Raw genomic sequence first — 16291 nt, forward strand, 5'->3', positions numbered from 1 at the left:
TTTTTTATTTTTTACCCATGTCCCCTCCCGGGCTCCCTACTTGTCCACTGTACAGAGTAATAAACGTTATGGGTGCTTTATGAGTTTGACTATTCTCACATCTCTGGTTCTGGTCGTCAGGTTTCTGCTGCTCTCTCTCATTTCGTTTTAACTTTATTACCAAACATTTGTATTTAAAAGAACGGATTAATAATGAAATAACTTAGTCATGCATCTGTGATTAGCCCAATTATCATCACCCAACCTGCTGAAACTAACCCAACTATTATCACCCAACCTGCTGAAACTAACCCAACTATCATCACACAACCTGCTGAAACTAACCCAACTATCATCACCCAACCTGCTCAAACTAACCCAACTATCATCACTCAACCTGCTCAAACTAACCCAACCATCATCACCCAACCTGCTCAAACTAACCCAACTATCATCACCCAACCTGCTCAAACTAACCCAACTATCATCACCCAACCTGCTCAAACTAACCCAACTATCCTCACCCAACCTGCTCAAACAAACCCAACTATCCTCACCCAACCTGCTCAAACAAACGCAACCATCATCACCCAACCTGCTCAAACAAACCCAACTACCATCACCCAACCTGCTCAAACTAACCCAACTATCATCACCCAACCTGCTCAAACTAACCCAACTATCATCACCCAACCTGCTCAAACTAACCCAAATATCATCACACAACCTGCTCAAACTAACCCAACTATTATCACCCAACCTGCTCAAACTAACCCAACTATCATCACCCAACCTGCTCAAACTAACCCAACCATCATCACCCAACCTGCTCAAACTAACCCAAATATCATCACCCAACCTGCTCAAACTAACCCAACTATTATCACCCAACCTGCTCAAACTAACCCAACTATCATCACCCAACCTGCTCAAACTAACCCAACCATCATCACCCAACCTGCTTAAACTAACCCAACAATTATCACCCAACCTGCTCAAACTAACCCAACTATCATCACCCAACCTGCTCAAACTAACCCAACTATCATCACCCAACCTGCTCAAACAAACCCAACTATCATCACCCAACCTGCTCAAACTAACCCAACTATCATCACCCAACCTGCTCAAACTAACCCAACTATCATCACCCAACCTGCTCAAACTAACCCAAATATCACACAACCTGCTCAAACTAACCCAACTATTATCACCCAACTTGCTCAAACTAACCCAAATATCATCACACAACCTGCTCAAACTAACCCAACTATTATCACCCAACCTGCTCAAACTAACCCAACTATCATCACCCAACCTGCTCAAACTAACCCAACCATCATCACCCAACCTGCTCAAACTAACCCAACTATCATCACCCAACCTGCTCAAACTAACTCAAATATCATCACACAACCTGCTCAAACTAACCCAACTATTATCACCCAACCTGCTCAAACTAACCCAACTATCATCACCCAACCTGCTCAAACTAACCCAACTATCCTCACCCAACCTGCTCAAACTAACCCAACTATCATCACCCAACCTGCTGAAACTAACCCAACTATCATCACCCAACCTGCTGAAACTAACCCAACTATCATCACTAGGGGTGTGTTTAAAAAATCGATCTTTCGATTCAAATCGATCTTCATTTGAATGATTCGATATCGATTTATGAAACTTCAGATCAATGTTTAGAATTAGCCAATTTTCCCCGCATATGCGTACCGTTTTAACGTCTCGCGTTTTATCTCGCGAGATCATCCTTTTTTTCTCGAGCACCGCCACTTGGCTGGGGTGATCAGTTAAGCATGGCTGCAGCAAAAGTAAAAAAATGTAGGTCTGATTCACATCTATGATTCAATGAGCTACTAGTTCGCTGTGGCGCCAACCACTGGCGAGCGATCGATCGCGATATAATACTTAATTTGTGTCTATTTTACACCGCCACCCCCTACAGGTTCAAATCTCATTCCAAGCGATCTTGAAAAGTTGGCAACCCTGTAGATGTATGGTTACATTTTGGATTCAGAAACCATGATGGTAGGAAAGAGTTGGATAAAAGCACAGCCGTGTGTAAACTGTGCAACATGGAGGTGAAATATTGTGGGAATACCACAAATCTGAGAAATCATTTAACGCGACACCATCCTGATATTCAAAAAACGCCAGAACCCAAACAAACTCCACTACAGAAGGCATTTGCGATTAAACTATCTACAAGTTCTCCCCGTGCCAAAAAAAAAAATAACCGAAGTGCTTGAATTCCACCTTTTAAAGGTGTATGAACCCTGCAAACATGACTTTGTTCATTGCGCTGAAGCGCGGCGCGCGCGGAGTTACAGAATTCGAGAGGTGCACGCAATTACGTCGTTACGTCAAACTAACCCAACTATTATCACCCAACTTGCTCAAACTAACCCAACTATCATCACCCAACTTGCTCAAACTAACCTGGCTTTTATAACATGACTTGCAGTGCACTGCTATGCTAAGCTACTGCTAAGTACTGCTATGGTGATTTCAGGCTGGATTTGTGACGATATCAGATTCTCCTGATATCCGCCCAATACAGCAAGCTACGGCCTATAGGTAGAACTTAAGAGTTGAGAGTGTAAGTGATGTGTGAAATGAGGGGGGGGGTGAAAAGCAGAGGAAAACCAAGTACCCGGAGAGGGTCGGCGTGCAGGATGCGTGGTGAACCAGTTGACACATCGACCAGCCTGTTCTCTGTTATAGTAATTGTTGCGACTTGTAGTAATTGAAAACAGGGCAATGTGTTCATTGGTCATGGCAATGTAAGTCTCTTCCCACTTTACTGACTTAGACCCCGCCCCCTCCCACTCCGTGTCATACTGGAGACAGGGCTCCAGAAGTGTAGTCGTTCATATTGCTGTGCTTACTGGAGCAGCGCACCACACAGGCCCATGGAGGACATGACAGAAGCTCACACAGGCGTTTCCTACAGCTACACTACAGCCAAACAACACCATGACCCATTGCATGCAAGTGCACGCACACCCATACCCCCCCCCCCCCCCAACAGAAACGCAGCCCTTTAACATATCAAACACGGCCGTCCAGAGTGCCCTTGAGTGCTGTGAATTATGCTAATGATGCTCTCTAAAGCGCGGCTCTCAGGACCGGGAGCCGGAGTGTTAGAGCTGAGTGCCCAGTCTCCGGCCCCCTGCGGCCCAGTGCTGGGCTTCCCCAGGCTGAGGTGAGCCAGGGAGCGAGGGGTCACGGGGGGCACGCAGGGGGAGCAGGGGCTACGCACTCACAGCTGTTTCTCAGGGTGGGCTGGACAGGGGGAGTCCTCGATAAACCCAGGTCTGTTTACACAAGGTCCCTGCTGCAGTTCAGCACCCAGTACAACAATAAACACACACACACACATGCACACACACACGCATGCACACACACCGCAGTCAACCCTTTTTAAAGGGAAAGCTAAGGTCTACCCAGGACAGCTATTTATATGATCAAATGGAGCCTGCCAGTTCAGCACACACTGTGAGCATAAAAACATAATTGCTGTTATAACAGCAAATCCAGCATCTGTCTGCTAGACTGATTAGCATGTTGATCAGATGAAAAAACATGCGGTGAACTGAATTTGGCCCATAGCCCTTAATGGGCAGCATGATGTCACTATGCCAGATTGTTCATGATGAGTCACTACCTTAAACTCACCTTTCCGTCATTTACCACTCTAATAGCCAATCTGCTTTAATCCCTAATTCTACATGCATTATGGATTAAAGGGTTTAAAGTCATACTTAAATCATATTTGCTACATGAGCACAAAATGATCTGATGGCTTTTCTCTGTTGAGAATGGTTTTTCCTTTTCTCTCTTGACTTGGATGGTTAAATGCTTAATTTACCAGTGAGACTGAGAGCGTGTTATGCTGAGATGAGCTCGTGAGACTGAGAGCGTGTTATGCTGAGATGAGCTCGTGAGACTGAGAGCATGCACGATGGAGACCAGTTTGTGAGACTGAAAACGTGTCCCACTGAGACGTGCGTAGGAGACTGAACCTGGGACGTGATGAGACTGGACTGTAGCTTCAGGCTCTGCCTTGACATCTTACCTGCATCACTTTAGAACCAGGCTGCAACGGCTTGATGACCAGCTGACGGCCAAGTGTGTAGAGAACCCTGTCTGAGTCTGGTCCCCAAGCCACAGAGTACACAGGAGATGCTGGGGGGAGAGAGAGAGAGAGAGAGAGAGAGAGAGAGAGAGAGAGAGAGAGAGAGAGAGAGAGAGAGAGAGAAGGAGCAAGATGCAGTGATTGTTTGCCCTGGATGGTAGAAAACACAGCCCTAAAGGTAATTAACATGGACACCATTTATAATCAACAGCACATGGACTACATGTTGAAGAAGCATCAGAGCACATAGGGCGAGCTGTTATTTGTAACTTTGCGAGCTGTCGTTTGTAACTTTCGATTTTATTTTACAAAGACAGAAATGGCGCAGGCGTGACGGGCGTTATCAAAGTAGTAATTCTTCTGTCATGCAACCCTAAACTCCAGAGCTCGTGTCGTTTTGCGTAGCCCGGAGGATTGCAGAGAGCAGAGCAGTACACTGCACACATCAGAGCACACCACACGAGGAAAGACAACTGAGCACGGGAAACCTGGCGGGAGCGAAGATGTGTGTGCACGTGTGTGTGTGTGTGTGAGTGAGAGAGACAGGCAGAGAGAGGCAGACTGACATTTAACCCTGCTCCAGGTGCTTGTGGTTTCATACAAATGCCAAGAGGTCACATGGTGTTGGGCTGCCAGAAGGCAGTGGAGGTGGGCTGTGATGCATCCCCTCTGCACCCCCCCACCCCCCCACCCCGCTCTCTCCCTCCTCCCCCAAGTGGGTGGGGCTTACACCATGGCTCCTGCAGCCTACCGACGGCTCCCAGTCCATACCCGAGACTCCTCCCACAACAAGAGCAAAAGAAAGACTCTTAGAGTTAAGAAGAGAAAAACAGATGGAATAAGAAATAAAGCGTGAAAGTGAGAGAGAGCTCGAGAGTGAGAAAGAGTGAGAAAGAGTGAGAGAGTGAGAGAGAGTGAGACGAAGAAAGCAAGAGAGAGACAGCACACAAATTCCCCAACCTTAAAGTGTGAGTCTGTGCATTAAGTGAAAATGTTAATGATGTTACATATGTGCTGCTTCTTAAAAACCTCGTGAAATATCCGGCCACTGACTGATACATTCTGAATAAATGATAAGCAACTATGATATGAGTGCTGAACACAATTTTACATTCAGATGCATGAATTTCTCATTAAAAGACAGATCTGTTATATAAAACAAAATAGTTTGTATCCCAAAATGACGCTTGAAAGGCAAAAGGTTCCTGTCCCCTGGCTAGAGGAAAATCCAACAGCATCATGATCTGGCCTCAATGTGCATTAGAGTCCCTCCTGACAAACGCAGCTTCTCACTGGGCACAGAAGGGATTTCAAATGGCAGTAGAGGATCTTTCCAGAACCCTTTAATGACATGAAGTAGATAAAGTGTGTTTAAGATTTCAGTGCCAAAATGAAACAATTGGTAAGTGCACCATATGTGCACGTTAACTGGCCTGAGAACTGTATAATTAAGCATCATTTTATGGCATTTTGTAAAAATCCTCTCCAATAAACCTTTGAAAGTTTATGGTGCTTTTAATGAAATGGAACTTACATATTCATGCACTTTGTGACAGAATACAACATGATACCATAAAAGTAGCTGGAAAGTGTCTTCTTAAACAATATAGCTGGAATGAGGCTTAACATGCTCATTCTGGTACAAAGCAGAAAAACAAACATAACTGATATTTTACTTATAGATGGTAGTAAGAATGCATGCAATGTACTGTATGCGTGACAAAAAAGAAAAACATACAAAGACAAAGAACAGTCAACAAAGAAAACTTGAGACAGGACAAACGAGACAGGACAAATGAGACAGGTGATGACGCCTCGGAAACAGAAGCCAAACAAAAACACAGTCACATGGCATATATGTGAACCGGGACACCGTTGAAAGGGAAATCATGATAAATAGCTACAATATGCTCATAACGCATCGCCAAAGAAAGATCAAACCGAATCTCTGTCCATTAGAAAAGCACCCCAAAAACTGCTGGTTTGGGAGAAATGGCATACTATTTCAGCATAGGAACAAATAAATCTGCCTCGATGTACTATTTATCTAGTGCTCACAAATTTCTAAAAACATCCGCGCAATTAAAATAAAACATGCATGCAAGTAGGAATTTAGAAAGCGACTTTGTAAACTGTGGTCAACAAGTGAAGTATATCTGGCCATAGATAAAGAAAATGTGCAAAAGGATTGTAAATTGTTCCCTCAAAGCAATTTTTAGTTTCGTCCTTGGGCTCCGTAACTATGGTTGTGTTCAGACCTGGTAGCTTTGGTTAAATTAAATGAACCCTGATGCGACAGCTTGTTGGAACATTGCCCTTTGAACTCTGGCGCACATCAAAGTGCTCTTGAGCAATATCTCAGTCCACTTCCAAACAAACTGGTGTGGTTAGTATGAACACATCACGGAACAAATGCACCAAAGACAGGACGTGACATCACAAGATGCTACCTTAAGCACCACGGCCCCATTCAGTGTCCGTCTTAATATGCACTCTTCCACTTTGTCTCACCATATCCCCTTGGGGGAAACCCTGACGCCGTCTCTATGGCCTTTCCATTACTGTATTAACTAGTCTTGCAGCTCAGACTCCTTAGGGAGAGACTGATGCCTTGCGTCACTTTACATGGTCAAGAACTGCCATTCAACTGATGCACAAAATGACCAAATCACATGCCTGCTATATTAGCATGGCATATAAAAGGAGGTAGTCTTGAAAACAGAGTCGTGACACAGACTGTTAATCCAATACTGAATTCACTACGTCAGTATCCCAGTTGCACTTCAATCTTTTTGTTCCTTTGAGCATTTTGATGTTAAATCACCTGTTAATGCAACGTCAACATTAATCTCTTCACTTTTCCCTGCGTAAGCCACACCTATGTCTTTGTGATGTACTCCAATTCTTCTTTCTTCTCCATAACTGACAGAAGGGGGCATACAACAAACTAAATCAGATGACTTGGAAACGATGCAATGCAACAACACACACAAGTGAAACCCCATCGTCTCCTGTAAGATGTTAAGAAAGGCTACATGCTTTTGTTTTCCTTGACAACCATTGTACTGCATTAATGGTACAACTTCCTTAAACTACAACATGGAACTTAACTTGTACAATGTGTATATGATTAAGAAAGTAATAGTTTTATACAAAAGATTATTCTCTCCCGTTTTATGCTACTAAAAGTGAACAAGTGGCCAGTAACACCACTGGAGAATTGCTCTGCCTCTCTCCCCCCCCTCTCATATATATATAAGTCAGAGTGCGACATTATATATTATATATATATATAATATATAATGTCGCACTCTGACTTTTCACAATGACCATTCAAGATATCTGAAATCACAAACTATATAGTTAACAATACAATAAAGTCATATAATCAAATTAGGGGATCTCAGATTTTACCTAGTATAACTTACATTCAAGGAATCTACAAGTTAATTTACACATGTGAAAACAATTTCTGATATTTCAAAATATATTTAAGATGTCCTTATGCAAAAAAATTATGTTTTTATTAGTGGTGGGCCGTTAACGGCGTTAACGGCGTCCGTTAATTTGATACTCTTATCGGGCAATATAAAAATTATCGCCGTTAATCTATTCTTAAAGTTGGGTTGGGCATGGACGTAATTTGGGGGGGGACGGGGGGGACATGTCCCCCCCACTTTTTCAAAAGCCGGTTTTGGTCCCCCCCAGTTTTTACGGTTAAAACCAAATATTTAAATAGCGACGAATCCATGTCCCCCCCACTTTTGAAATCAAAATTACGTCCATGGGGTTGGGAACTGGGTCAAAATGGGTAAGCAAACTATGATGACTTTCAACTTGATAGTTTAGCTCGGCTGTATTCCTAACCAAATTGCACAGTAGGGGCGAGAACGAGTTTTCAAACCTGTGAATTACAAATCGTACGCGTGTTTAGATGGATACAACCACGAAGTCGCCAGGTTTGCTTCATGGAAAATTCATTTTTAGGAACGTAAAGTGTTACTGGAGCGGAGCTCGGAGCGGTCGTTTTCTGCATGGTCCTAGCGCTAGACTCGTCGCTATAAATATTTATTTTTAACCGTTAAAACTGCAGAGGACCAAAACCGGCTTTTGAAAAAGTCCCCCCCAAATTACGTCCGTGAGGTTAAATGTACTAAATGTTGGCTTACATTTCAAATATCATGTTTAGCTGAATAAACATGTTATCAACCCCTTTTAATGTACAGTATGTAGGCTTACAAATTCATGTTTAACTGAATAAATCGTTGAACACGAGTAGCCTACATTTTATTGAGCATGTTTTTTTTCTTCAAGTATCAAAGTAGAACAGCTTTCTCAAGCAGTCATTGATGCATTTTTGAAACAGGAGATGAGCCCCTGGTCTAATGCACCCTCTGTATTAAGAAACCCTATCTCAAAAACTGACTTTTAGTCATTACTTGGGTAGCACGCATATGAGCCATTTTAATATAGATTAATCTAGATTAATCTAACGGCGTTAGATTAATCTAGATTAATCTAGATTAATCTAGATTAATTTCAAGATTTCAGTGAGATTAATCTAGAATAAAAAATTTTTTCTATGCCCACCCCTAGTTTTTATGTTAATTATCTCTCTCAGAGACTTCAATTGTGATATTGACAATAAAAATGTAAATGTGCCATATTGTACAAAAACAGCTTAGTTTTGCACAGCTTCTGGGTTATTAGTAACATTCTGAGTGACGGTTATTGTGACGCTCGCAGAAAGGAGGCACGACGAGCGTCTCAAGGTGCAACACACAACATTTATTAACGTACACACGAAAAAGCCCAGCACAAACGGTGCAAGCACGCTGACGCGTATGCTTGCACGGGCATGAACTTTAGACAAAGACGAGCACAAGACACCGCGCTAACGCACATTAAATAGGTGAATAACACAGACCCACGTGACCTCGAGACAAGGCACAGGTGTAACAAACGAACACGCTCACAAACAACCCACGCCCACAGAAGTACAAACATGGACATAACGACACGCAGACAACGTAACGGCACGCCCACAGGGAAGGGTTCAGAGCTGTCACCGTGACAGCACCCTCCACCAGGGGCTCGCTACTCCCGGAGCGTCCCGGGCAGCTGGAAAGCCCCGAACCAACACCGACGGGCAGGTCCGGAGCCGCCGGGATCACGAGCCTCCGAGAGCAGTCGCCCCCGACGGCGGGAACCGCCGCGAACAGCTCTAGTACACCCTCCCTGGGAAGACAGGGGAGAAAACATTAAACAATGGCACGTTCACAAACACGCACACTGGAACATGAAACACAAGAGGCACAAACGGGAAAAGGAAGTTAGGGAGACACAAGGGGATAGACAAAAACATAGGAACACAAACATTCATTCCCGGAGCTAGGCTTCCCGCCTGAGGCAACGCCTGTAGCGGCGCGAAAGCTACGGGGGCTGGAGACGCTGCAGATGGCGGTGTTCCTCCCGCCTGTTCTGACCGCTCACCGCCAGGTGCCGCACGGCTAGCGGACGCGCTGGGTGTAGCGCGACCAGTAGCCCGCTTGGGGGCCGTCCCTCTGGTGGACGCGCAAGGTGCAGCGCGACTGGTCGACCGCTTGGGGGCAGCACTACCGGTGGGTCTCGCGGCAACCTTTCTCCCAGGTCCACGGCTCCCTCCACCGGGTTTGCCGTAAGGGCTTGCCGCCCCATAAGCCTGCCGGCGCCCATTCCCCCACTCCGGGTACCCCCCGTAGGAGGCCCCGCCGGTGCCAGGCCGGCTTCCCCTGGCTCCGGTATCGGGGGTGGTATCCATCCCCGACTCTCCCTCCTCGGCTACGCTCCAGTCCATGGACTGAGCGGGGTTCTCGCACCGTGAGTGCTCCATGGGCTCCTCCTCGTCGGAGTCCCCACTCTCCGATGCGGGCGGACTGTCCGGTCCGCTCCCACCCCCTTAGTAAACCGTCAGGAGCGAACTCGCCGACCGGAGACTCTCCCCCTCACTCTCCTCTTCTGACGGGGCTGAGTACCACGACGGAGGGGGACTGGTGACCTCCTTCTCCTCTTCATCGGAGTGCTCGGTGTACTCCGACCACTCCGACGGCGTGGGACTGGTCTCCCTCTCCTCGTCCGACATCGGGGGAGCCGCAGACGTGAGGGAAGGGCAGCTGGTCTCATCCGAACTCCCGAACTCCTCTTCGGGGGGAGTGAGGCCAAAGGCGCCTACCCCTAACACCAACGGTTCTGTCTCCTCCAGGTCCGCCGGGGGGAAGGTCCCTTCTGCAGGGTATGCCAGGGGCGGAGCTCCGTGCCTCTCGCTCCATACCCTGCTTGCGGCCAGTCGGAAGTACTCCGCGTCCTCCTCGTCCTCGGCCGCCTGGGCTTGGCGCAGTAGGCACGCACAGACGGGGTCCTGCTGCATCTCCTGCTCCGGGTCTGGTACCTCGGAGCGACGCGCAGGGGAAGAGGCGTGACGTCGCTTAGCCTTCTTCTTGCCCTTCTTGCGTGTACGTGTATCCTGGCATAGTGGTGGCTCGTCTTTCTGTGACGCTCGCAGAAAGGAGGCACGACGAGCGTCTCAAGGTGCAACACACAACGTTTATTAACGTACACGCGAAAAAGCCCAGCACAAACGGTGCAAGCACGCTGACGCGTATGCTTGCACGGGCATGAACTTTAGACAAAGACGAGCACAAGACACCGCGCTAACGCACATTAAATAGGTGAATAACACAGACCCACGTGACCTCGAGACAAGGCACAGGTGTAACAAACGAACACGCTCACAAACAACCCACGCCCACGGAAGTACAAACATGGACATAACGACACGCAGACAACGTAACGGCACGCCCACAGGGAAGGGTCCGGAGCTGTCACCGTGACAGTTATCATAGCAGAAGAATATGTTCTGTAGTATTTGACCTGTACTTTCCTAAGAAGGTATTCTTTCCTATGCAAGGACATAAATTGATTATAGATATCTGCTATATAAGTCAGACAAATTCATTTCAACAATTAACAGTTTCCATAAGTAAAGAATTTCATTTTAGTTTGCTTGGTATTTTTGTAGCTATTGTTGCAAAATATATATCATAAAAGCTGTTAAATCAGGATGTGATGTATCTATGAGTTTTGTTTACATCTTTTGGTTCCATGACAATATTCGAGTGTATAAGCAAACCAGGACTGTGCTTTGATCCATACCAAGAGAACTGAGCTTCATATATACATGTGACCCATTTTTATGTGTTCATACCTTGTTGGGCCAAAGTTGACCTCAACATCCCACTTTTAGACCAGATCTTGATTTGACCATCTTCCCCAGCTAAAGGTAAGAGAGAGTCAACAATAAAGAGTGAGATTATGTAGCAGAATAATTCAGATAGTGTAAACATTTGCATCAAAAACTAAGTTTTATATGTACTTATGGACATCCGTCATAAGTCATATACACATTTACAGGAGTTTAAATGGCAGACAGAACATGAAAGAAATAGCAACATTACATATTCAACACCTACAGTGTTTGTGGTTTTTTGTTTTTGTTTGAACACAGTGCTAAAAGAAATGTTCTCACAAAATGAACCTTGCACACAGTCACATTTACTTGAGGCTGAAAGCATTCTGATCACTAAACTCTGAAAGGATTTACTGATAGTGCTTTTTACACTTTCTCATCCCTAATTAATTTCTTATGCAATATCCAGTTGTAACCATCAACTTAGATTTCAAAATTATGTGTTCTGTGTGCTGTATGACACAGTAGTGAAAGAACTGTGTTGTTTACAGTATGTGAAGAGTTTTATTTTCAACATTGGGCACTGATGCCAAATTTATGCATTATCGGACATTACACTGATATTACATTAAACAAAAAAAGCTACTATTCAATAAGCTTTTGTATTTGTACACTCATTCTCATCCAAAAGTATTAATCATATAAAATCCACACACCAAAGACTAGGAAAAAATAAACCTTATGAGATCTCCTAGAAACTTTGTAGTACAGATAAATACCAAACAGTACATTAATCAACACATTAACAAAATGCTATATATTGCAACAGTATTAGCTGAACAGATCAGTCACTAGCGCTGACCAGTGATGAGGGCGGTTCCATCGTAGTTCCAGCGGCCGGCTAACACAGCCCCACGGTGAGCCTCCACGCTCTTCTCAATGCGCCCCGTCTTAGAGACAAAATGGAACTTACCTAAAGAATCAAGTAAAACTGATTAAGCATCTAAATAATGTCACAACGACAATTATTAATGTGTAATTCACATTAATACAATGACATATTGTGAAGCAGTAATGTAGGTACTTTCTTCAGCAGTTTCAGACATTGTCTTTAGTTTTCTTCATTATTTAAAGATCATTTCAGCTTCAGCCACAATGTGACAAACTGTGTACATTGGAGAAAAAAAGCTTTGCTTTAAATGGCAAAATATAATAAAATCAAGGTACTGCAAGTTACAGTTGGCACGTATTTGAGAACGGATGCTCAAAAATCAAAAACGGATGATCAAAAAACGTTGAAAAATGAATGTGTCACGTGTATCTAGATGAAGGATTGTGTCTCACCACTGACCAGAACATTTATAATCTATAAGCTTGTATCTAGTTGGTAAATATTGAAAAATATTTATTTTTGCCAGGTTCTCAGTGCACATGAGCAGAATAACTCTTCTATTTATCTGAAATATACCAACGTATAGAACCGGATTAGTAGCTTTCCTTGGAGTAGTTTGTATTCACAAATTCTCATATTACATATATACTGTATATGTGTACTACACATTACTACACACATTACTACCACTTCAGCACAAGATGTTAGTGCATCCAGTCAGATTTTGAATGTGTGGTTTTGATGAGCAATATGTCTCAATGAGAAGAAACAAATTCCCCAAAAGACTTTTGGTGTAGGGTTTATAGTACAAAGTGCTATATTAAACCTGAAGTGGGCAGATTTGACTTCCAGCTTACAATGCACCAACATTTGACTATTGGTACACTTGAGTAAAATGTGCAGCACAAAACAGAAGAGCAAAACCAGGACGTCTGCTGCTCAGATCAGACCGGCCTTCCTCATGCTGGAGACAGAGGCCAATCAGGAGACAGTTATCAAAGACACTAGCCAACCATGTATTTAGTGGCAGTTCATATTAAAAAATACTGAATGTTCTATGTCATTTCTGGATGCCTAACACTGTAAATCAGCATGCTGTGGCTCTCTTCCAACACTGATTTACAACCCAGAAAAGCAGGTAGCAAGAGAACAAACACTAAATGTTGTGTTAAAATCACACACACACACACACACACACACACACACACACACACACACAAAGGGGATCAATTTTTTAACAATTACATCAGGGAGACTGCATGTCCAGGTGATACTGAGTGGTAAGCACAGAGAGCGCCATGCCCAGGTTACACATGTATCTGCACAGGAGGCCACGCACAGACGGGGACGCGAGTGAACCACTAAACTTACTGTTATATTTTTCCCCCACCCACCAAAAAAGTTAAACATCTGTGGTTTCTTTTAACCATTTCAGAATGCAGAAGCCAAGGAGATGTGACATTTGAGAACTAAGGTAGGCGTGCGACTTTCCATCATGCGAGAGGCGTACGCCGTGATAAAATGGCTCTAGACATCAAAGAAGAAGAGTGGGTCAAAACTCTCAATATTGCGACCCACGTGTGCAAGGAACGTTATCGAGGCGTCAGACTTCAATACGGCCACAGAGTCAGACTGCCAGTCACTGGAGATAAACAAGCAGGAGAGAACGTATGAATAGTCCTTGCTCAGCTTTAAGAGCCACAAGCAAAATGAAGGCATCTCGCAATGGAGTGGCAGAACCCGGGAGTAAAAACAGAAGCATCCTGTAGGCAGTCAGCTCAGGAACCTCCGAGCAGAGGGGTGAGCAGGCCCACAGACTGAATAGGGTTTTCATCGCAACAGGGGACTGCCAGACTAAATTACTGCCTCAGCCTGTGGGTGTGTTTATGCAACTCTACACTGCCATTAGTGTGGTGAGCGCACGTCGCCCTCCACGGCCATGAGTCTCCAGTCCATGTCTTTGTGTGATAAGTGCATGAGATGAAGAGGTCAAAACGAGTTAAATGCACACAGCTCAAAGTAAACATCTCAAAACATGCATGCACACATACATGCATATATGCATACATACATATATATATACACACACAACAGTACAGCATAATGTCAACAACTTAGCCTACCAATCCCCATGTACAAACAGAGGAAAGTTGGCCAAACTGGAACACAGAAGGCTACATCATTTATGTTTTCTTTGCTCTGACACAACTGATTCAACTGCCCAGTTTATCATCAAGTGTTGATGAAAATAAAGATCCACACATGATAATATTATGGCCCATACTGTCCACACTGCTCATACGGTCAACACTTCAACACATTTCAGATGCTTCGGTGCTTTTTAAGTTCCACTAGTATTACCCAGGCCAGGAACTCTCGACTCGGTCCTGGGAGCCCACTGCCCTGCTTCATGTTCTAATTACTTTTTCCAAGTCACCTTTAAGCTGCACAGGGCAACAAGTGACTAGGACAGATGTGGACAAACTCTGAATTAAGAAATTACAGAGAGCAATCAACATGCATGTTTAAGTTCATCTGTCCCTATATCTATTTACAGTATTTTCCAGTAGGTTCTGAATAATATTTTGCATTATTTGTTGAAGTAATATCATTTTTGTTTTGACAAAATACTGGGATTTGACAAAATACTGTTGTAGAACTATGGCTTAAATGTTGGGAGCCTTTGTTTTTGAGAACTGTAGCACCAGTGCCTGGGCAGGTCCTTGTCCTGTCTGAAGTACTTTTGAGATTTACCTACAAACTGTTCTATTATGTCTGAACACATTCCAACAAATTCTGTGCAATTATTCTGCTGTATTATGCTGTATTATGTTATCTTTTTTTATTTGCAATACACACATCAGTACACCTACTGCATCTCAACAATGCCACGTACTGACATATATGTCTAAATTTGGGACATTACGCTTGTCTTTTGACCACTGATGTAAATGCAGTACTGTAAGTCAAATTTACTGCTCAGAATTCAATGTCATCAAATGTATAATTTTATGTTTATGATGAACACTACCAACCATACATCACTTTGTTCCACTGTAGATCCCTTGTAAAAGGGATACAATGCAGAAACATGTTCTTACACAGCTCAGGAAGTCTACAGCTAATAAGACAAGTGATTGGAGCATAAAGAGTTCTGATGGGTGATGCTCAAATATAGATACAAAGGGAATCCGGATGCAAGACACAGCATTTAAGAAAAGTGCATCACTGACGTGTACTACCCATCTGTTTTCCAAAGTGAAGACACTATCTTTAGATTTAATTATGCTAAAAAGAAGGGATGACAGTGACAGACAGAAGTAAATACAAAAATATAGTGACACAATATGCTTACAATACGTTTTAAAAAATGTAAGAAGATATTACCATCAGTGCTGGTGAGTACAAAGATCTCTGCCATGGTCTGCTTCTTCCCACTGACAGCTTTGGGGAACCAGTGGAGGTCAGTGGGGTAGATGTCATCCTGCAGTTTCACCACAACACTGGTCTCATTTGTAAGCAGGTTCCACTTTAATATCTGATGGTCTTCACTGCAAGAGAACAACTCGTCTGCTGAGGACCAACCTACACAGCTCACCAGTTCTCTATGTGCACACATGTTAAGGTGAACATCTATTTAGGGACTTTTTTTTTTTTACAAGTTTTTGGATTTACAAATAAATAGTAAAGTACATTGCACACATCTGTAATTGTCTGTCACTTACATTTACGTTTAGTTTAAGAAAATCTATTTAGTATGTCTAAACAAAACCCTATTGTGGCTTTACAATGAAAAGGAGGGGAAGGATATGCTTTGGCTCCTTTAACAGAGAGGTTTTGAACCTCATTTTGTACTTCAACGTTGACAAAAATCCAAATATTGTGGATAAGCACGCAATTCAAGCAAGCAGTCGCAGGCCCCGAGGTTTATTGTGGAAAAACGAAATATCAGTCCATCATATTTCTTCTAACCTTTACACCCTTACTTATCTAAATTCGTTTAGTTCGATTAGCTAACGTTAGTTGTTTTATAACT

General features: G+C 43.7%; 1 protein-coding gene across 2 annotated transcripts in view; it reads right to left on the minus strand.

Annotated features, from left to right (window-relative positions):
* ift80 (intraflagellar transport 80 homolog (Chlamydomonas)) overlaps positions 1-16291 on the minus strand; it is a 59450-nt gene that overhangs the window by 42740 nt on the left and 419 nt on the right. For both annotated transcript variants that reach the window (XM_076981109.1, XM_076981108.1), the window contains exons 1-5: positions 16064-16291; positions 15643-15861; positions 12226-12336; positions 11382-11450; positions 4079-4188 (exon numbers count right to left, since the gene is read on the minus strand). The exon at positions 16064-16291 is cut by the window's right edge and continues 419 nt beyond it. In XM_076981109.1, the coding sequence (XP_076837224.1) occupies positions 4079-4188; positions 11382-11450; positions 12226-12336; positions 15643-15861; positions 16064-16103 (549 nt within the window). In that variant the 5' untranslated portion in view covers positions 16104-16291. The remainder of the gene's footprint in view (positions 1-4078; positions 4189-11381; positions 11451-12225; positions 12337-15642; positions 15862-16063) is intronic.

This window comes from Brachyhypopomus gauderio, chromosome 19 (assembly GCF_052324685.1).
Source record: "Brachyhypopomus gauderio isolate BG-103 chromosome 19, BGAUD_0.2, whole genome shotgun sequence".
NCBI lineage: Eukaryota > Metazoa > Chordata > Actinopteri > Gymnotiformes > Hypopomidae > Brachyhypopomus > Brachyhypopomus gauderio.